We start from the raw sequence: 22493 nt of genomic DNA on the forward strand, positions 1-22493 counted from the left end.
CTCCTGTAAACCTTGTTTCATGAGGCATAACAGAGCAGTTGACAAAGGCTTCCCTTGTTGACCGATCTGCGTCTTGACTCACGTGCTGTGCCGACAATCAGCTGAGCCAGCACAGCATGACGGCCATTTTTATTTTAACGAAACCGGGGATATTTAAATCCCTGCTTCATTGACTATGTCGGGTAGCCTATTTTACATGCCTCTGTTGGCAGAGGCATGTAGTCTAGACATACCCTAAGAAAGGAATACATAAGAAAGCAGAAAATAGCTTACTGCCTCTTTATAAACCCATGGTATGACCACATCTTGAATAATGTGTGCAGATGTGGTCACATCTCAAAAAAGATATATTGCAATTGGAAAAGATTCAGAAAAGGGCAACAAAATGATTAGGGATATGGAACTGTTATGATATGAGGAGAGTACGACCGGGACTTTTCAGTGTTTGGAGGTTTTTTCTCACTCTGTACAAAAGGATGTTGTGATGGCCAAGATTTCAATAGGGTTAAAAAAAAATCATGGAGGATAGGTCAATCAATGGCTATTAGCCAGGATGGGCAGAGATGGTATCCCTACTAAGGATGTTAACTAACAAGTAATTTACTAGTTGAGTAGTTGGAATTTCCACCGACTAGTTGATAGGCACTTCCACATTCCTCCTTTTGAAATGTACGAGAGCTCCCGACAGCGTTTCAAAGCAGCAGTGCCACACAGAGCCCAGACAGAGGCAGCAAGGTGGGGGAGGGAAGCAACTAGTCCTTAACATCCTTAGTCCCTACCCTGTTTTTCAGGGCTGGTAATCAGCAACAAGACATTGATCACTTAATAATTACCTGTTCTAGTCATTCCCTCTGGGGTTCTTGACATTGGCCACTGTTGGAAGACAGGATACTGGTCTAAATGGTATTTGACCAATTGGTCTGACCAATATGGGTCACATCTACCGCTTTCCCCCATCCACAAGGCTTTGCTACCCTGTCAAACAAAGCTATCAGATTGATTTGACACGATTTTTTCTTGACAAATCCAGGCAGACTATTATTTATCACCTTATCTTCTAGATGTTTTCACATTGATTCTTTAATTATTTGCTTTATTATTTTTATTAGTAGAGAAGTTGACTAGTCTGTATTTCCTTGGGCTGTTCTTTCTTTTTTTTTTTATAGAGGGGCACTATATTTGCCCTTTTCCAGTCTTCTGGAATCTCTCCCATCTTCCATGACTTTTCAATGATAATTGCTAATGGCTCAGATATCCTCATTCAGCATCTTGAGTATTCTAGGAATCATTTCATCAGGCTCTGGGGTAACTTGAAGACATCTAATTGTCTAAATAATTTTTAATGTGCTTTTTTTTCCTTTATTTTAGCCTCCGATCTTACTCCATTTTCACTGAGATTCATTCACTATTTAGGCATCCAATCACCATCAATCCAGTATGTCTGGGAAGCTGAAGTTCCCCATCACTACTAAGTCCTGTGCTTTGGATGATTTTGTTGTTTAAAAAAAGCCTTGTTCAACTACTACTTCCTGGTAGGTAGCCTGCAGTACATCTATTTATCCTTACTCAGGGTACGTCTACACTACAGCGCTAGTTCGAACTAACTTAGTTCGAATTAGTTAATTCGAACTAAGCTAGTTCGAACTAGCGCATCTAGAACTAAAAACTAGTTCGAACTAGCGTTTTGCTAGTTCGAACTAGCGCGTCCACACTGATTGGACGCAGGGGGGCATTTAAGGGCAGCTGAAACCGGTTCTGGCAGGGCATCAGGTCAGCAGTTGCTTTGTGTGGCTGCTGTCTGAGGCTATCTGAGGCTCGTGCTTAAAGGGACCCCCCTGGACAGCCGGTTCTCAGCTTTCCCTGCTTGCTTGCCAACCTCGCCGAGGGACAGCAAAGCGTCGGTCTCTGTGCCCGTCTGTGTCGGTGCTTCCCTTCGGGGGGGACCGCCGCAGGTGGCAACATGGAGCCACGGCTCGCCCTGCACCTTCTGGTGCACGTTCTGGACTTGCTGCTGCAAGCCTGCCACCAATGGCTCGAGGCTGCCTGGCACCACCTGGGGAACGTCAGCCCCCTGCCTCTCCGCCTGGCCGTCCTGGGGGCCGTGGAGGAGCCGCGGCGGCGCCCCGGCACCGGCGTGCCCCGCCGCATCTGGCGTCTGGACACCAGCAGCGACTGGTGGGACCGCATCGTCCTGGAGCACTGGGACGACCGACAGTGGACCCAGAACTTTAGGATGAGGAGGGACACCTTCCTGGAGCTCTGCGAGTGGCTCGCCCCTGCCCTGCAAAGAAGGGACACTCGCATGAGGCCCGCCATCCCCCTCCAGAAGCGGGTGGCCATCGCCCTCTGGAAGCTCTCCACGCCGGACAGCTACCGATCCGTCGGGAACCAGTTCGGCGTGGGGAGATCCACTGTCGGAGCAGTGCTCATGCAGGTACGGCGCTCGTCGGCCACCGAGCCGGGGGGGAGGGGGGCTGCGAGGAGGGGATGGGCCACCCCAGGGACAAAGGGGGGGGCGGGAGGAGGCGAAGGCGCCCCGCACCGGAGAGGTCGGGCTGTCCCGGCCGTACTACACGCCGCCAGGGGGGTTGCTTCCGGGAGTGGGGCGCGGGGCACTGCCAGGGCACGCACGCTCCCAGCCACCCGGGCGCCCCACTGATTGACGCTTTGCTGTGTCTCTCTCCGCAGGTGGTCAAGGCCATCAACCGGGTGCTGCTCCGCAGGGTGGTCCGCCTCGCCGACCCGGACGCCGTCATCCGGGGATTCGGCGCCCTCGGCTTCCCCAACTGCGGGGGGGCCATCGACGGGACGCACATCCCCATCCGTGCCCCGGAACACCAGGCGTCCCGGTACGTCAACAGAAAGGGGTACTTCTCCGTCATCCTGCAGGCCGTGTGTGACCACCGGGGACAGTTCACGGACATCAATGTGGGCTGGTCCGGCAAAGCACACGACGCACGGGTGTACCGGAACTCCTCCGTGTGCCAGCGGCTGCAGGACGGGACCTTCTTCCCCGACCGCCACATCAGGGTCGGGGACGTGGACATGCCCGTCTGCCTGGTGGGGGATGCCGCCTACCCACTGCAGCCGTGGCTCATGAAGCCCTACACGGGGCACCTCAATCCCTCCCGCCAGGCCTTCAATAACAGGCTGAGCAGGGCCCGCATCGTGGTGGAGGGGGCCTTCGGGCGACTGAAAGCCCGCTTTCGATGCCTCCTCACCCGTCTGGACCTGGCCGAGCACAACATCCCTCCCGTGGTGGCGGCATGTTGTGTGCTCCACAATTTGTGTGAGCGGAAGGGGGAGGCTTTCTTGCCAGCCTGGATGGCTGAGGCTGACCGCATGGCTGGACACTACGGTCAGCCCCGCACCGCCGCCGTCCGGGAAGCCCAGCGGGGGGCCATCCGGATCCGGGAAGCCCTGCGGGAGAGCTTCCAGGTGGAGGAGGAGGAGGACTGACCTCTCCCTGCATGCCCCACCGGGGCCTTCTTCCACCCTACCCCCCCCTTCCCCTTTCCCCTCCCTATCTACTGTACAATAAAGACACCTGGTTTTCAAACAAAAACGTCTGTTTATTTCAGAGAACTGGGGTGGGGGAGGGAGGAATGAAGGTGGGAGAAGGGAGGGGGAAACCTGGGACAAGGGAGCTGGAAGGGGAGGGGAGGGAAGGGAGGAAGGGAAAGGAAAGCTCAGGGGTGGGAGTCCGGCTGCCTCTCCCGTCTCGCCACACTGCGGGTCCGGGGGCGTCGGTGGGGAATGGTTGTGGAGGGGGGGGCAGAGAGGACAGGGGGTGTGGAGGAAGCAGGAGCGGGAGCAGGGGGAGCAAGAGGGGGAGCAAGAGGGGGAGAAAGAGGGGGAGCAGGGGGAGCAAGAGGGGGAGCAGGGGGAGGAGGAAATGGAAAGCGGTCCAGCAGGCTCTGGAGGTGGCCTCGCAGGGCACGGCCCTGCTCCTCCAGGGCCTCCAGACTCCTCTGGCGCAGCCTGAGGTCCTCCTGGACCCAGTGGTCCTGGAGACGGAGCTGTCGGTCCAGGAACCGGAGATGCCGCCTCTGGTAGTCCTCCTGGTTCCTGGCTGTCCTGCTTGCCCGGGCGCGGGCGGCTGCTGCAGGCGGTGTGGTGCGCCCTGCAGGCCCCGGTGCTGCAGCTGTGGTGCAAGAAGACCAGCGGTCAATTACCCCAGGGGCCCAGGTGTGTGAAACCCAGCTCCCCTCTGCAAGGCCAGGGCCCCTGCAGGATCCCCAGCTGCTGCTCCGTGGTGGGCAAGGCCCAGGCGCACGGTCCCGGGGCTCCCTCTCGCCCAAGCCCCCCGTACACATAAGGGGAACACGAGGGTACTCACAGGTGGACGCCTCCCCGGCCTCTGATGATGCAGGCGAGCGGCTCTGTGGGGTGCCTCGGGGGTCCCGGGTCCTGGGAAGGCTGGCGGCAGGCTCCTGGCTCTCAGAGCCCTCCTCCTCCTCCTCCGTCTCCAGGAGCGGTCCCTCTGCCCCGGGGTCAATCACGTCCCGGGGGGCAGGGACGGCATGAGGCCCCAGGATGCGGTCCAGGGCATGGAAGTGGGGGCAGGCCTCCGGGTCAGCCCCTGGCAGGCAGGCCCGGGAGTAGGACTGCCGCAAGTCCTTAATTTTGCAGCGCACCTGCTCCCGGCTGCGCTGGTGGCCCCTGGCGGCCAGACTGGCAGCCATGCGTCCATAGACGGCCGCGTTCCGGTGGCTAGTGCGGAGATCGTGGACATTGGAGGCTTCCCCCCAAACCTCGATGAGGTCCACGATCTCCGCACTTGACCAGGCGGGCGCCCGCCTTTTGCGCCCCCGGGCAGGCTCCCGGGAGCCGCCAGGCTGGTCGTGGGGAGCAGTGGAGGGCTGGGAACCCTCGGATGGCTGGCTCATTGTGTGGCAGGTGCAGGCTGTGCAGGCACGGGTGCTTGCAGCCTTGCAACTGGCACAAAGTGAGTAGCCAGCCCGTGGCCCTTTAAGGGCTCCGGGGCCGGGAGGGGGGCAATAGAGTTTCCCTGGTGTTGGCCAGAGTGGCCACCAGGGAAACCTGGGAAGCCTTAGCCTCCCACTAGTTCGAACTAAAGGGCTACACAGCCCTTAGTTCGAACTAGCTAGTTCGAACTAGGCGTTAGTCCTCGTAAAATGAGGTTTACCTAGTTCGAACTAAGCGCTCCGTTAGTTCGAATTAAGTTCGAACTAACGGAGCGCTAGTGTAGCGCCTAGGAAAGTTAGTTCGAACTAACGTCCGTTAGTTCGAACTAACTTTGTAGTGTAGACATACCCCCAGAGACTTTCAGGTCTGCTGCCTCCTATTTCCATCTCAGCCTCAGTACACATGTATATTTTTAATATGTATCCCCTGCTCGCTACACTCACCAACCTCCTTCTGTTTGGTGGTAGGTAGCCCTGGCTCTCCCTCTCCTGACTGCTGGGGAGGGCTAAGTGGAGGCTGCAGCAGCCCCAGCTCAGGCTTGTCCCCACCCCAGCTGCTAAGAAGAGCTGCACCAGTCCTGGCTCTCCCGTCTTCTCTTCCCCCAACCAAGGCTGCTAGGGAGGGCTGGACCAAGGCAGCTCTGGCTCTCCCTCTGGCCGCTGGGGAAGGCTGGATTGAGGCTGCAGCAGCCCTGGCTCCCGCCTCTGGCCAATGGGGAGGGCCAGGCTGAGTGGGTAGGACTTTGCTTATGTGAATGCAGATGACACAGGAAACATTTTTATAGAGATAAGGCAACACCTCCTTCCTTTTTCCCCCCACCTGTCTTTCCTGAGCAAGCTGTACCCATCTATACCAATATTCCAATGATGTGTATTATCCCACCAAATTTCTATGACGCCAACTATGGCATAGTAAATAAAACAACTAGCATACATCTCATATTAGTATGAGATACTGATTTGATTCCCCCTGACAGTTGTCTCTCCTTTATCCCTGCTATTACTGGCCATACTCCCCCAAATTATAATCCTTTTCTCAGGTCTCCATGTTTTTTACTTACCTGAGGTAGAAGAGCTTCTCCTGCCAACATAGCTACTGCCACTTCAGGGGCTGGAGTAATTAAGCCAGGGAGAGCTCTCTCCTGTTGGCTTAGAGCAGCACCACTAGAGAGCTTAAAGGGGCACAGCTGCCCTACCATAAGCTCTCTAGTGGAGCCATAGTATTACAGTTTCAGAGGGGGTAGGACCACAGGCCTATACATTAACCTCTGGAATGTCCTTTCCCAGATATGCAATGTTGTAGTCAGTGCCAGGATCTTAGAAAAGACAGAAAGGCTGAGATGTTTTATTGGACCAAATTCTGTTGCAGACACACACAAGATTTCAGGCTACACAAAGCTCTTCAGATCTAGGAAAGGTGTCACAGCTAAATAAATTATCAGATAGTGTAGCATAAGAAGTTAGCACACATTCTAGTGAACCATTCAAGGTGAACCATTCAAGGTTCATTAACATCCCTGTAAGTCACAGGACAAGAAAGGTTAGTGTGTTACAGATTACTGTAATAAGCTACAACTACAGTGTCTAGCAAAGCTACTAATTTAAGTTCCCAGGCTTTTCTTTTGAAAGTGTTGTGCAGGTTTTCTTTGAGGATGAGAAGTGGAGAGAGCACTGTGAAAATTATTCACCCACAGGTGATGGATGTTTTTGTCTTTCCTTTTTCCTATGTGACTTTGAAAGCTTAGTGATTGGTTTCATCTACATAGTTGTTGGGGCATTTAGAGCACTTGTCAGGGCTGTTCCCCACTCTGGCACTTTGAGTGCAGAAGGTGGGGGGCCCTCAAGAGACTTTAAAATACTCTTCCATTAAAGGCTTCTGTTTAAAACTTCCTAAGGTCACAGATTTCCCTGACTTTGGGTGGTACACTGCCACCACCCAAACATAAAAAAACCCTTGAGAATCCAGGAAGACGTACTTGGAAATTTCTTCTTGTGGGGGACCTCCAAGCTCCTTAACCCTCCCTAAGGAGAGAGCTTGAAAACAAAATGCAATTTCTTACTAAATGATCTTCAATCTCAGGCATGTGCACACAGAACCTCCTGCCTTCTAAGACACCGGAATCAGATCATAGTCTTAAAAAAGCGATATTATTAACAAAACAAAGAGGATCGATTTGGTAAAGCATACTTGGTTGCTAAGTGTTAGAGCAACTGAAATAAGGCAGATTAAAAGCACAGAGAATTGCTTCCCTGGGATTCAGTTTAAAAATTAGTGTAGGAGGGGAAGGAGAGATGAAAACAGTTTTGAGTGAGGCATACAACTAGAACTTCTAGAATAGGGAGAAATGATGCAAAGTTTTCAGATTTATCTTAAAAAGCAGCTGGCCAGCTTTTTGGAAGGGGAGAGAAAAGCAGAACTGGTGTCACAAGAAAGTGACAGCCTTGCTAGAGACAGTGTATAGGAGAGAGACATGGTTGTGGAACAGCATGAAACAAGAGCTTCTGCAGTGATGGTAGAAACCAGACAGTTGGGCCAAGTTCCATAATTGTGCATTGTATTATAGATTGGCAGTACTGGGTACCAACATAGTAACATGAACTTATCTGAATTCACACAGGATGACATTAGAGCACTTATGTCAGTTCCCCAGATAATTCCTTCCACTTGTTGAGTTGTATCACTTTAGCCATCTGCTAATACATGCAAATGCAGTCATGCTAAGATTTACAATTCTATATCTTAGAGATTTGTGCATCTGAGACCTTTTGTCTGCGAGTCCATTTTTTCAAGAACTCCTAAATGGTGAGAGCTGGGACTTCTACATTTGGTATGAAGCCTCCTCTTATCCTAAATGAAAGCAAGGTCAGTGCTTGGTTGTGCCAGGAAAATGAAACAAACGAGACAAATTCAAACTGGAAATGAGGCATATCTTGAATATTGAGAGCAATTAACCACAGGAGCAATTCAACAAAGGTTGTGGTAGATTCTCCATCACTGCCAATTTTAAAATTTAGATTTCAAAAGGAATTTTTTTTGGGGGGGGGGGGGAGGGGTGTTCTGGCCTTGGGATTTACGAATTCCAGTTCAGTGCCCAAGTCACAAGTTTGCATTGATGTAAATCTAAACCCCTTGGCTACTTCTACACTGCAGGCTTTTTGCGCAAGAACAGCCATTCTTGCACAAAAACTTGCAGAGCATCTACACTGCACATGCATTCTTGCGCAAGTAAATTTACAGTACAGCGTCGGAAAACAGGGCTTCTTCCAGAAGAGTTATTCCTCTCCACACAAGAAATAAACCCTCTTATGCAAGAGCTCTTCCAAAGAAGGCAGTGTACACAGGCAACATGAATCTCTTGTGCAAGAAACCCCTATGGCTAAAATGGCCATCAGAGCTTTCTTGTGCAAGAGAGTATCCACACTGCCATGGACACTCTTGCACAAAAGCACATGGCAGCCTGGACGCATTCTTGTGGAAGACCTTTTGCACAAGAACTCTTCTGCAAAACAGTTCTTGGACAAGAAGCCTGCAGTGTAGACGTAGCCCTCGTGTTAGGTACTAATGGCCACTTAGCAGGCAACAGAGTTTCAAGCTTCAATACCCACAGGGTTCTCTAAAACCTAGCTAAATCAGTTTGGTGGTAATACCATTTATCGCCACAGTGGCAGAAGTACACGTGTGTACCTTATTCTCAAAAAATTTTCAAAAAGTTGTCTTGCTTACCCAAGAGCTGTTCATATGTTCATGCACTTTCCTCCCTTTGTGTAAATACAGTGCTTGTAAATGCCAAACCCATCTGCACATTCAGAGCCCTGTTCTGCTTGCACAAATACAGATGGCCTTTCCTAACATACATACAAGTCTCCTTTGAAATGTACTACAAACACAGAACGGGCCCTGATATCCAATCTAAAATATTTACAATAAAAGTGTTGCCATAAACTGCAAATGCCAAAAATAGAGCTACATCTGGAAACCTTCCCAATCTCTTTGTGGTATCATACCATTACTGGACATTTCGCTACTCCGAAGGACATCTTACACACCACAGAACTAACACTTAACATGAGAAAATAAAAAGTTTAATATTCTCTGCAATAAAAAAAAAATCCTGCCTGGTTACCATTCCTGGAATTAAAATGTACAGGAGCAAGGTGATCACAGGAAAAAAAAAAAAAAAAAAAAACCCCAGACCTTCATACATGATAACTATTTTCTTGGTGTAAGTGGATATTTCCATTCTGCTTCCAATGACTTGAGTAGATTTCCCACCTAGCCGTCTTGCACAAAATAACCAAAACTGTATTATAACGGGTCTTTTAAACTAGGTAATTTTTCTTCAGGAGAGTCTTCATTTGGGCGCAGGCGTTTGGAGGCTGGTTCCTCAGGATTCTCTGAAACAGTTTCAGAAAGTGGTACATTAACAGTTAATAAAATTTCTACACAAGACAGTCTACACTCATATACACATAGAACTTGTGACACTTAACATTAATTGTGCAGAGTCCAGTGTCAAAGCTGGAGGGTTTTAAACAAACAGCAGGGAGGGTAGAAGTTAAGCATGTGATGAATCAAAGCCATTTACCTTACTAGGACTAAATCCTGACTACTGAATTCAACAGGAGTTTCTACATGAACATTAAGTTTTCCCCATTAAAATTTATAGAACCTGATCCTGCCAAATATAGAGGCTCTGATTCTACAACTGACTTCACACAGGCCTGGGGTCTGTTTGGGTGGTGTTAGTGCAGGAAGGGATCTAAATTAAGGCTAAAACTGGAATTGCATCACTTAAAAAGATTAGAAAGCCTCATGAATCAGAGAATTCTAGTTTTTAATCCATCAAATGCACAATCATTTTTCCTCAAGCATAATTTGAGGCAAAGGATACAGTTGAATTACCCTAAAGTTTCTAGCACGAGACTTTAATTTACCTTCATTAGTAAACTGATTCTTGTACAGTACTTCAGCTGGGATCTGAAAACTGATGCACATCATTTCCTTATTCGGTGCAACATTTCTCACCAGATGAGTAGAGCAGCGTCCTTCTAAAGAAGTTCCCAAAAAGGCTTCAGCCCGTTCTTGAACATCTTTGGCAGGATGATCATGTTTTGAGAAGCTGTAACAGTGCACTGTGGGAAGGTGGTCAGCACTACATGGCTTTCCATCTAAAAAATGTTTAAAAACATCTAGAAATTCTATAGCCAAAGCTGGCAAATTCATGACTATGTGCAGAGAGTGTTTCCTTTCTTTTGTAAGAAGTGACAATTCCTTGGTTAACGCTTCTTTAACTGGCCCCAGAAGAAAATCCCTACCATCCATATTGAACTTTTTTATTTTTTGATCCACTTTATTTAATTTACAGTTGTGTAGAAGCCATTTGTAGGATTCAGGGTTGAGATCATTTGCAAATACGTTGCACTTTTTCTTTGCTGCTGGGATTGCAAAAGGCCCAACCCCGGCAAAGACATCAAACAAAACATCACCTGGCTTTAAAAGTTCAATGATACGGCCATGTTCTGTGCTAAGACGGGAATTCCAATAGACTTTAGAAAAGTCAAATTCATAGGTGATGTAGTTTTCTCTAGTCTGAAAAAAGTACAAGACATTTTATTTATACCACATGTATTTATACCACCAGACATACATGTATATTTAAACAGTAACCAATTTATTAAACCTTTTACTAAAGTATAATGTACATTTATATTAATGCTACTGATGGGACAAGTGAATCTTGCACTTATATAATAAGCATTCTATTAATTGGAAAACACATTCAATGCCAACTGGTCTTCCCAGACCAGCTCTGTTTATAAAGGGGCCTTTAAATGGTCCTTATTCCATATAAGGAATATTTCATTCAGTCAATCCAGGCAGCTGGCAAGTGTGTAAATCACCAGGAGGGGGAGGAAAAGCAACAACTTAAAATTACCATTTAAAAAAAGGACTTTGTCCTTCAAGGACTTTCTCTCTGGCTGATAGTTGCTTTATTAGTAGCTGATTTCAGAAAGATTCTTCAAATCCTCTTTATTCTACAATTCACAATAAATAAGAGGATGAAAATATAAATAATGGCAGTGGTGGATCAAATGCAGCTATGTGGCAGCCAGTTCTACAAACTCTAAAACTATACTGCATTTGGCCTTTAGGTGGCATAGTCATGGTGACTTGACTCCCATAAAAAAAAAAAAAAAAAAAGAAGTCTGAGTTTCCTAAAGCCCTTTGGGGGTGGACCAATGCTAGTGTGATGATCACTGAAGTTGGGTGGTGGTATAAAAACCTCCTGTACCTTCTGTGACAGAAGGACCCCATCATCTGAATCTGATTAAAACCCAGGCTATACAAATAGTGTTTAGCAATATACTTACTAGGGATCTCAATGTGTAGTCAATTACACAATTAACGGATAAGCCTTTGCTTATCAGTTAATCTTGTCTACTAAACACACTTCCACCCCCCTTCAACTTCCATGCACTGCTGCCTCTGTATCAACAGCAGTGTGGAAGGTAAGGGGGGCAGTTACATGACATCTAGCATCCCTAATCCTTATAAAGTGGAGTTGGGGAGCTGACCCATGGCAGGCACATTCAAGGTTCTTTCATGCTAAGGGCAGGTGACAGCAAAGTGCCTTACAACCCTGAGTACCTCCAGGAAGCCTCACACCTTCTCCATCCAGATCTCAGTGCCACCTTGCAATCTTGAATGAAATCAGACCGTTGATTGGATCCAAATGCTTTTATCTGTTTTGCCAGCTCTACATGCCCAAGCTAGCTAAGTTTCAGAAGAAACATTTAAAATTAACATTTATTTTAAAAAGGGAAGTGCCAAATTAGTAATTGTTGCCTTCACTTTGTTTAAGCCTCAGCAGCCCAGTTTAATAAATAGTACTTTGTATGTACAGGCAGTCACCGAGTTACGCGGATCCGACTTATGTCGGATCCGCAGTTACGAACGGGGTCCTCTCCCTGGTCTCCAGCAGACCAGGGAGAGGAAGCAAAGCAGCGGAACACGCGGGCAGCCCAGACGCGTCTGGGCTGTCCGCTGCCCGCGTGCTCCGGGGCTTTGCTCTGCTTTGCTCCCCGTCCCCCTGGTCTGCAGACCAGGGGGACGGGGAGCCCGAGGGCAGCAGGACAGCCACGGCGCGTCTGGGCTGTCTCGCTGCCCGCGTGCTCCGCGGCTTTGCTCCGGACGCCTGTGGTACAGCAGCTGGGGCGCTGCCGGTTGGTCCCGTAGCGCCGCTCTGGGCGCTACTGGACCAACCCGGCAGCACCCCAGCTGCTCTGCCCCAGGCGTCCTGATTCAGCCACTGCTGGTCAGTTTCAGCAGCGGCTGAATCAGGACGCCTGGGGCAGAGCAGCTTGGGTGCTGCTGGTTGGTCCAGCGGCGCTACTGGACCAACCCAGCAGCACCCCAGCTGCTCTGCCCCAGGCGTCCCCAAGTCAGCCGCTGCTGAAACTGACCAGTGGCTGACTACAGGAAGCCCCTGCCCCAGGCTTCCTGGAATCAGCCGCTGATCAGTTTCAGCAGCAGCTGACTTGGGGATGCCTGGGGTTCTTAAGTTGAATCTGTATGTAAGTCAGAACTGGCGTCCAGATTCAGCCACTGTTGAAACTCATCAGTTTCAGCAGCGGCTGAATCTGGATGCCAGTTCCGACTTACATACAGATTCAACTTAAGAACAAACCTACAGTCCCTATCTTGTACGTAACCCGGGGACTGCCTGTATAGACAAATAATGCTTTTCATCCAACGGCCATGAAACAAAGTGTTACAGAAGAGGAAACTGAGGCACAGAATCTCTTCCATACATAATACAGTCAGTGGTAGACACGAAGGATGTCAACAAGTAGTTGACTAGATGATTAACTGATAAACCGTCTACACTGGGCCAAATTTCAGAAAAGCCTCCTCTTTCGGAAAAGCCCTTCTTCCTTGTGGGAGGAGGAAGACGGAGCTTCCGAAAGAGTACGTCTGCCTTTCTGCAAAAAAAAGTGGAAGAGCAGACGTGTTCCCTGGATGCGTTCCTCGTAGTGTAGACATAGCACAAGTCTCAGTCCTCTGCTCCAGCCACTATGCTATGCAAAGTGATTCCAAAGCACTTGTTTTCTTGCACCAAATATATTTTATCTCAGCGGTGTGCAACCTGTGGGTCATGACCCCCTTTGGGGTTGCAGCAATCTTCCTGGGGAGCTGCTGCACTTTGATCTGGGCCAGCTGATATTTTCTTTTCCTGGCTTGGTCCCCAATGTACATGTAGAGGCGTGGACTGGCGCTTTAAATTTAAGGGGCTGCAACAAAATGTTCCTGAAAGGATTTTTTTTTTTTGCTCAATGAAAATTTTTCCCAGCTCCGGGGGGTCATGAATGAAAAAAAGTTGAGCATCACTGCTTTATCTGACTGATTAAAACCTAGGCTATACAAATAATGCTAAGTAATATCTTTATAAAGATCTTGTAAACATGGCTGTGATTTCATTCATGGGAGATGGGGCAACATGGAACACATATAGGACTGATAAATACTGAGATATTGGGATAGGACAACTACTCTTTCACTTCAACTGCATTCTGTGTGTCTGATGAGGTATGCCAGGAGAAAACAGAAAAACACTCTACCTTTGTTATCATATTGGCCTCTCCTGCTAGCACTTCCATTTGAAAATTTCTGTAAGTACTGTCAATAATATTGATTTTATTTACTGCACAGGTGATGCCTGGATTCTTGTCAATTATAACCTGACCTGCAAGAAAGGAATGAAAATATTCAACCACTAAGTGTTGCTAAATCATTAAATCCTGTAGGCAATGTTCCCTCTTATTTCCATCCACATGCAGAATAAATTTTGTTATGTGCATTAAGGTATGGGCATATGTGCACCATTTGAAAGACATGCTGCCAGCAACACGAGGCTGCGTGCACTCAGCTGACCAGGTGGGAAGTACCAGAAACGCTCCGAGACGGCCATCCCAGTGGCAGCTGCCTGCAGGATATACATTTAAAAGAGCAAAGTACCTATTGAATAACTTGCATGTGAAATTTTTCAGCATACTATAAGTTATTTCCATTAGTGCCACTATCACAAGGAATTTCTAGTGCAAATATTTTATGCTTAAAAAAATGGTTAGATTCCCAGTGAGGCTCTTGCTCTTCAGCCAAAGAGTACTGTCTACTGCAGAGGTTCCCAATCTGTAATATATGAGCTTGATGCTCCCTCCAGCCACTTCACCATTTAAAGTGATGGCATGTGAACCAATAAAGTTTAGCAACTGCTGCTCTAGTAGGAAGGTCACTGGCAGTGAACTCAGGTGATCTAGTTCTGCTATGGACCTGCCATGTGACCCTGGGCAAGTCATTTCACCTGTAGTGTACTGGGATATTTCAGCAGTGCCATAACACACACCATAAATCATCATCATTCAGGAGGCCAATTCAACTCCCATATCAATGTGATTCTACTGGGACCCAGGTCAGCTAGTAACATCAGTTCACACGGTGGACTAGAGCAGTGGGCTATAGTTCTGTATCAATAAAATGTTAAAAGTTTTCATTTTGTTCTCTCCTGTCATAAAGGGGTTGCCTTCAGTGGTCCAACCTGAAATTTGCTAGATGCAAAGGGACTGACCCACTGCTCAGTGAGGTCAATAAACTATTAATAACTTCAGGTTAGCTATGCATAAGCAGCCTGAGCATTCACTTTTAATAAAAGGATGGTTAATATAAGAAACAACTTTAATAATATGGGCTCCCAATAGCTTTCCCAGTGCAAAATAATCTCTAGCTCAGGCACTTGTAAAAATGAGTTATCCAATTATACACTTCTCCCAAAGGTATTTGTTGAGTATCAATGTTGTACGTACCAATCAAGTGTTTGTAGGTTAGCTGATGATCTCTAAGATTCAAGTGAGCTATATGGCCAATCCTGCTAAATCCAGAAGTGACATCTTGACCTTCAGGAAGCACTGCTCGTAAGATTTCCTCAGTCTTGAAATTGTCATAAGTCAGTTCCAAGTTATACTTGGACACCTGAGGGTCAACATTAAATTGCTTTAATACTTCTTGATCAGATTCTCCCAATGAATATTCTGCTGCTATTTTATGGGGATCCAACAAAACAAGTCTACTGTCTTCATCTTTTGGATCATCAATCACTCGCTTCAGACCAGGGCGCTGCAGTGTTGTATGTCTGAGGGATTTCATTAATTTGTTTATTACTTCTTTTTTCACTTTTAGAACTGGAACAACAATTATTCTGCTGAAAGCTGCTCTGTCGAGTGTTGTCATTCCACGTACTTCAGGATTAGGTGAAAAAAGTTCAGGATCAGCTTTACTTTCTAGAATTTCAGGCATTGTAAAGAAACTGTTTCTCTTAACTACCCCAAAAAATCCAGGTATTCTTTCAAAATACTGTACCAGAAGTAACCAAATTTCTGGAAATGATGTATTTGATGCAGCTGCTCTGAAGAGTTTTGATTTCAGTAATTTAGCAGAATGTCCATATAATCCAAATAAAAACCTAGAAGGGAAATTATTTCTTTTACAGACGTTATGTAATCATGCCATTAAAAAAACCTACTACATCACATGGATTTGCAATTCTCACAAAATATAGTTTGTATCAAGTAATTCATAACAATTTTATACAGTTCATAAACAGAGCATTAAACCGCAAATTTCTAACCATGTACGTGGCCAAAAAATACATCTCAACCAACTTTATGCAATGGTGGACAATCACCCTATAGACAAAAGTAACCTGTATTTGTTACACTGCTCTACAGCCAAAATGCTTCTGAAATAAATGTAGTCAAACTTTACTAATTCTGGGTCACTGAGAACGAAAATGATGCTTAAAATTGTTGATTGGCTCTAGTTTTCAAGATATGCTATTGGGTCAGTATATATGACCCCTGACTTGCAAATGGCGGAGGATAAGTGAGTTATAAAGAGAAGGGATCTCAATTTAAACCAGAAATGACTAAAATGCATCTTTGACTGGATCTATGAATAAATCTATGACTGGGTTTGGACAGTACTTGCTTTTTAGGCAAAACAATGAATGATGCAATCTGAAGCTGGTATTGCGTCATACATGATATGAATTCAAGATAGATTGGCCACTCCGACAGTCATTGGAGCCTGGGAGGAAAAGTGTTCAGCATCCACCACTTGTTGAATCAAGGAAGATTTTGTTACCACCCTTACACATCAAGCTGGGTCTGATGAAGAACTTTGTCAAGGCCATGGACAAAACACAAGCAGCTTTCAAGTACCTCCATGGAAAATTTCCAAGGTTAAGTGAAGCTAAGATAAAGGAAGGTGTCTTTGTTGGTCCTCAGATTCGTGAACTTCTTCAAGATGATGCATTTGACCATGCACTGCGTGGCAAGGAAAAGACGGCATGGAAAGCCTTCCAGTTAGTGGCAATACATTTTCTCGAAAACAACAAGGCAGACAACTACAGGTTGTTGGTGGAAAACCTCCTCAAGGCATACAAAAGCCTTGGTTGCAACATGTCACTAAAGATACATTTTTTGCACTCTCATCTAGATTTTTTTCCACTGAACTGTGGAGCAGTGAGCGACGAGCACGGCGAGAGATTTCACCAGGACATTGCAACAATGGAGAAACGCTATCAGGGCAAATGGAGCCCATCAATGCTTGCAGACTATTGCTAGACAGTGACAAGAGATGCTCCATTTAATGAATACAAGAGACAAGTCAAGAAGCGCCGAGTAGACACTGAATAGGACTAAACTATGTACATAATAGTTTTTTGCCTTTTGTTTCATAATAATTTTTATTTATATAACCCTTTTGCTGATTTTTAAAGTGTTACATAAACAGGACAGATGAAATATTATCATGTAAAGCAACCATAAACACATGAAAAGACCTAGGTTTACAATTTATGATTAAAACTTTACTATCTACACAATATACATAGACGTAAAATGTAAAAACTTAAATATCTTGGAAACAGTAGCCAATCAGTTGTTTTAATTGTCATATTTGAATTCAGCACATCAAAATACATAATAAATAGCACATTTTATCTCTGAAGCAGACGACTTCTAAAAAATTGTAGACCAGTGAAATCTAAGTATACTATATCCACTGGATCCCCCTTGTTTGTGGACCCCCTCAAAGAACTACAGGGGTGCATCTACACAGCACCCTAACCTCGAAATAAGATACACAATTTGCACTAAGCAAATTGCATATCTTATCTCGAATCTGGTTTGAAATAGCTTATTTTGAAATTTGGCACGTCTACACAGTGCCAATTTCGAAATAGCGTGCTATTTTGAGCCATCCCTTACCCTTGTGCAACAAGGTTCACTGGGATGGCAAATAGCATGCCCGTTATTTAGAAAAATATTTTGAAATAACAGGCAGCTTGTGTAGATAAGGGATAGCTATTTTGGAATACCTCTGGTATCCCAAAATAATCGTGCAGACTAGACATACCTTAGTACAGTGGTCTCCAACCTTTTTACAGCTAAGATCACTTTTTAAGTCTCAGAACAGGTGAAGATCTACCGCCTCGCCCCTTCCTTGAAGCCCCGCCCCTTCCTTGAAGCCATGCCCTCTCTATTCTCCTGTCCATCACTTGCTATCCCCAGCCCTTATATACTGTTAAACATTTATTTTTAAATTATACAATATATTAAATTAAAATCACATGTTTATAGTTATGAAATAAATGGTCTTTTTAATTCATGCTATTTAAATGTCAAATGAAGCATTTACAATTATACATTTTGTTCTCTGCTATTTTGTAAATCTAAAATCAAGTATTGATAATTATATATTTTTTCTTCCAATAACAAAGTCTCAGTGTGACACCTGTGACTGAACAGTATCTGCCAGTGTCTTGAAATCTGGGTTGTAGTCTGAGATTGCTAGTTGTATACAGTTCATCTGATGGGCATCTGTGGTCCTGCGCTCAGCCTGGGAAGCTTGCTCCAGCACAGCTGGAGCTAGACGCAGCCTCCCTGGGCTGAGTGCAGGGCAGCCGGGCTGGAGGGAAGAGAAGCGGCTGCCCGGCCAGCTGGCCATGGCACTCAGCCAGGGTGCACCACACGGGCAGACGCAGAGGAGAAGCCGCCGATCAGCTGAAAGCCACAGTCAGCTTGCTGGTGTTTTTCAGCCCTCCCGACCTCCCACCATTCCTCACAGCTACTCACCTGTGCTGTTGCTCGGTGAGTAGCTGCTCCTCAAATGAGGAAATCTAATGTAAATGTATTGCGCAGGCACGCAGTTCAGAGAGGGCTCAAGAGCTACTCTTAGAGCCCCTGAGATCTACCGGTAGATCGCGATCTACTGGTTGGTGACCACGGCCCTAGTAGATGAGTAAGGCATAATTTTCCTTTACAGAAACCATATTGACTGTCCCCCAACAAATTATGTTGATCTGTGTGTCTGACAATTTTATTCTTTAGTATAGTTTCAACTAATTTGCCCGGTACTGACATAAGACTTACCAGTCCGTAATTGCCAGGATCAACCTCTAGAGTCCTTTTTAAATATTAGTGTCATGTTAGCTATCTTCCAGTCATTAGGCACAAAAGCTGATTTAAAGGATAAGTTACAAACCACAGTTAATACTTCCGCAACTTCACATCTGAGTTCTTTCAGAAGTCTTGGGTGAATGCCATCTGGTCCCAGTGACTTGTGACTGTTAAGTTTATCAATTTGTTCCAAAACCTCCTCTAATGACACATCAATCTGGATCAATTCCTCAGATTTGTCACCTAAAAAGAATGGCTTGGCTTTGGGAATCTAACATCTTCAGCCATGAAGACTTGAAGCAAAGGATTCATTTAGTTTCTCTGCAATGACTTTTGTCTTTTGAGTGCTCCTTTACAATCTCGATCATCTAAGGATCCCACTGGCCTTTTAGCAGGCTTCCTGCTTCTGATGTACTTAAACATTTTGGCTATATCTACACTGGCATGATCTTGCGCAAGAACTCTTTTGCGGAAGAGTTCTTGTGCAAAAACTCTTCCAGAAGAGAGCGTTTACATTAGCATGTGCGTTTGCGCAAGAGATGTGCTTTTGCGCAAGAGCATCTATGCCAATGTAGACGCTCTCTTGCGCAAGAAAGCTCTGATGGCCATTTTAATCATAGGGCTTTCTTGCGGAAGAAATTCACGTTGCCTATCTATACTGGCCTCTTGCGCAAGATCAGTTGCGCAAGAGGGCTTATTCCTGAGCGGGAGCATCAGAGTTCTTGTGCAAGAAGCCTTGATTTCACACATTAGAACGTCAGTATACCTGCGCAAGAACTCATGGCCAGTGTAGACAGGCAGCAAGTTTTTGGCAAAAGCAGTTGCTTTTGCGCAAGATAGCACCAATGTAGACATAGCCTTTGCTATTACTTTTTAATTTTTGACTAGCTTTTCTTCAAACTCCTTTTGGGCTTTTCTTATTATATTTTGATACCTAATTTGACAGAGTTTATGCTCCTTTCTATTCTCCTCACTAGGATTTAACTTCTTTTTATCTCACTGCTTCTTTTACTTGGTTGTTAAGCCATGGTGGCACTTCTTTGGTTCTCTCGCGCTCTCTTTTTTTAAAAAAAATTGGGGTATACATTTAAGTTGGGCCTCTATTATGGTGTCTTTAAACATTGGTTTTACAAGAGGAAAAATTAAAGCTCTCTCAACACTAGTTCTATCCAGGTTTATGATACTCACTTTAGTATCCATGTGCTGTTTCTTGTTGTGTAAGTCCACCCATGGCAACAGATAGCTGTTTAAATGTAAGATTTATGAATGATCTTAAATCAGAAGCCACTGATTTTTGGGGGAGGGTAATAAAAAAACTATCCACCTCTCTGTGCACCCTCGTATCTTGCCCTGATGCAGCTGCTATCTCTTTTCCTTCTCCAGAGCATCTTTTACTTCTCTTTATTTCCCGCCCCCTTTTCACTCAAAAGCTCACCAATGTTCAAACTGGATGCCCATTAGTGAGTGCATATGCTCTCAGAGCCTAACTTGAGTATTGTACAGCAACAAAGAAAGCCTTGTCCAGTAGGCATTGGTGCCTTTGCCTCCCAGCCTCGATACACCAACTGCTACCATGGCCAGCTGTACAAAGAGTTAATTTAGGATGGTGGAAGTGGATGACTTTCCAAGTGTCACCCAAAACCATGAAAACAAACCTGGGGTCATATAAAGTTTTCTTGTTTTATTCCTCACCTTGCCCCATCTAACTGCCCCTTTTGTAGAAAACCTGATATGTAATGCTCTTGGAAAGCTTACTGAGGGCAGTGGATGCTCTCAGCTTACTCAGTTAATATGGCTACCCCTCATCATTGGATGAATTCACAATTTCAGATTCAGTCTGGATAATGGAACTCCATTTGGCAACATTATTGTGGAATAACTGACTTTTTAAAGGTTTTCTGTAAAGCTATCTTTTCCTCTCTCATGTAGTGCAGAATACAATCACTTATGCTTTCTGTAGTCCCCTTTAGGGATGTAAAAAATCATTTAAAAATGTAACTATGTAACTGCTACAAATCCTAGCAGTTACACATGGGCTGTGTCTACACTGGCGCGATCTTGCGCAAAAGCGACTGCTCTTGCGCAAAAAGTTGCTGCCTATCTACACTGGCCACGTGTTCTTGAGCAAGTAAACTGACGTTCTAATGTATGAAATCAGGGCTTCTTGCATCAGAACTCTGACGCTCCCGCTCAGGAATAAGCCCTTTTGCGCAACTGTTCTTGAGCAAGAGGCCAGTATAGACAGGCAACATGAATTTCTTGTGCAAGAAAGCCATATGGTTAAAATGGCCATCAGAGCTTTCTTGCGCAAGAGAGCGTCTACACTGGCATGGATGCTCTTGCACAAAAGCACATGCCAGTGTAGACGCTCTCTTCTGGAAGAGTTTTTGCACAAGAACTCTTCCGCAAAAGAGTTCTTGCGCAAGAAGCTACCAATGTAGACGTAGCCATGTTGTGGGCTCTGCCATATAAAGCTTTATATATAAGCATTATACTGCGGAGTCTACAGTGAAGCTGGCTCCCCAGAAGCAAAGCTGTCAGTCAGACGCTGGGTTCGTTGTGGGTTCTGAAGTATAACTTTATTGTGCAGAGCCCGCAGCACAGAGTGACAGCTGTCTCCTTGGGAGCAGTGCCAGCAGGAGCTGCTAGCCCCTCTCCTGGGGAGCCTACTTCAACTGCATGCTCTACAAGTAATTCAATCCTAAAAGGTTTGCCTTGAAATGTATTTAAAAGCTGCAAGAGTTGAAGAATGTAGCTCTGTGATTGTCTCCCTTATATACCAAGGAACAATCACCAATTCCTTTCCTCCATAATCTACACTTGTTGCCACTATGAAAATGATTGAATTCATCTGATTGTTCTTTATAGGGATGTCAAACCCCGTTTAAATCAGTTGACCAGTTAAACAGTGTGTAACCAGTTAACCAAGCTGGAACATCCCTGCCTGTATGTAGCATTCTGCTTGGGCAGGCCGGGCCCTCCATGAACAAGGGCTGCTCTGGCAGGACTGAAGCGTCTATGCTCATGGTGCATTGTGTGGGCTGTGGCTGCTCTGGTAGTGCCCCACCCCACAGCACTATGCTCCAGTCAGGCCTGGCCTGCTGAGAGCAGGTTGGAATCATTTTTCCGGAGCCCTACATGCATCAATGCCAGTAATTAGGTCAACCTACCTACAGACCTCAGGGCATGTAAGTTTCCCACAGTCCTGAGCATCAGTAGTTATGTCAATTTGATTTTTAAGTGGACGAGGCCTTAGTCCCCCCTTATGATTCAGTATAGATGATTGCATTGTGTGTCCCTTTCTGAATTTGACCCAGTTTTTCGGATTCGTGGGTCCACTTTGTTGTAGAGGAACACGGGGAGGTCAAATCTGGACCGAAAGACGAATCTGATTCCACTGGAAACGTTTTAAAGCCACTAAACATCCCCGTCTGGGTTTGCACTCGTCGCTGCAGCCTTCTCCTGGCGCGTGCGAGCCTGCCCCGGGAGCTAAGGGAAAAAAAGAGAGGACCCTCCCCAATGCACCTTCAGCGTCCAGGCTGACAGGGAGGGACAAGCCCCTGCCTCAAGAAGCTGGTGAGATCCTCCCTGCGGCGCTGGCGAGGCAGGTGATTTATGGAGACCGCGGCCTTTCCCCTCGGCGTCTCTCTGGAGCTCTGGCCGCAGCCGGGCACCGGCCCCAACGTTGAACCCCCCGTGGAGAGGCTGCGCTGCCAGGCCCTAGCGGAGCTCGGCTCCGGCTCGGTCCCCTCCCCACCAAGAGTTCGGGCTGGTTCCCTTCGGTCGGCTCCGGTCCCCTCCCCCATGAGCTCGGCGGTTTCACATCGCCGCAGCCTCCTGACTAAGCGGCGCTGAGTGGGGGGCGAGTCCCAGAGCGGCGCAGAATCCGCCCCTTCCCGCGCTGCCCAGTCCCCTCAGGTACCCAGGGCCCAACCGCCGCTCACCTCATAACGGAGCACCAGCCGCGCGCGCGCCGGCTCCACACTCCCGTCTCACTTCGTCGTTACGTAATCAACCGGAGACCGGCACACGGGGAGGGCTGCGAGTGAC

General features: G+C 46.6%; 1 protein-coding gene across 2 annotated transcripts; it reads right to left on the minus strand.

Moving 5' to 3' along the window:
- Nucleotides 1-5852: 5852 nt before the first annotated feature.
- On the minus strand, nt 5853-22465 carry TRMT5 (tRNA methyltransferase 5). Of its 2 annotated transcripts, none has more exons than XM_075926357.1 (5): nt 22388-22465; nt 14790-15445; nt 13548-13672; nt 9864-10518; nt 5853-9323 (listed from the first exon to the last, which is right to left on the minus strand). In XM_075926357.1, the coding sequence occupies exons 1-5, from the start codon at nt 22390-22392 to the stop codon at nt 9235-9237; spliced, it is 1530 nt and encodes a 509-aa protein (XP_075782472.1). In that variant the 5' UTR covers nt 22393-22465; the 3' UTR covers nt 5853-9234. The 2 variants fall into 2 exon arrangements, with proteins under 2 accessions (XP_075782472.1, XP_006110831.2); XM_006110769.4 differs by lacking the exon at nt 22388-22465 and adding an exon at nt 21614-22381.
- Between the last annotated feature and the right edge of the window lie 28 nt (nt 22466-22493).

This window comes from Pelodiscus sinensis, chromosome 4, assembly GCF_049634645.1.
Source record: "Pelodiscus sinensis isolate JC-2024 chromosome 4, ASM4963464v1, whole genome shotgun sequence".
Classification (NCBI taxonomy): Eukaryota; Metazoa; Chordata; order Testudines; family Trionychidae; genus Pelodiscus; species Pelodiscus sinensis.

What these genes read in the sequence shown, in the direction of transcription:
- TRMT5 (XM_006110769.4), bottom strand. Translation starts at nt 21,732, where the DNA reads ATGCAATCATCTATACTGAATCATAAGGGGGGACTAAGGCCTCGTCCA. An exon ending in AGGCCAATATGATAACAAAG is followed by an intron (nt 10,519 to 13,547) that starts GTAGAGTGTTTT and finishes TACTTTTTTCAG; the next exon opens with ACTAGAGAAAACTACATCAC. An exon ending in GAATCAGTTTACTAATGAAG is followed by an intron (nt 9,324 to 9,863) that starts GTAAATTAAAGT and finishes AAACTGTTTCAG; the next exon opens with AGAATCCTGAGGAACCAGCC.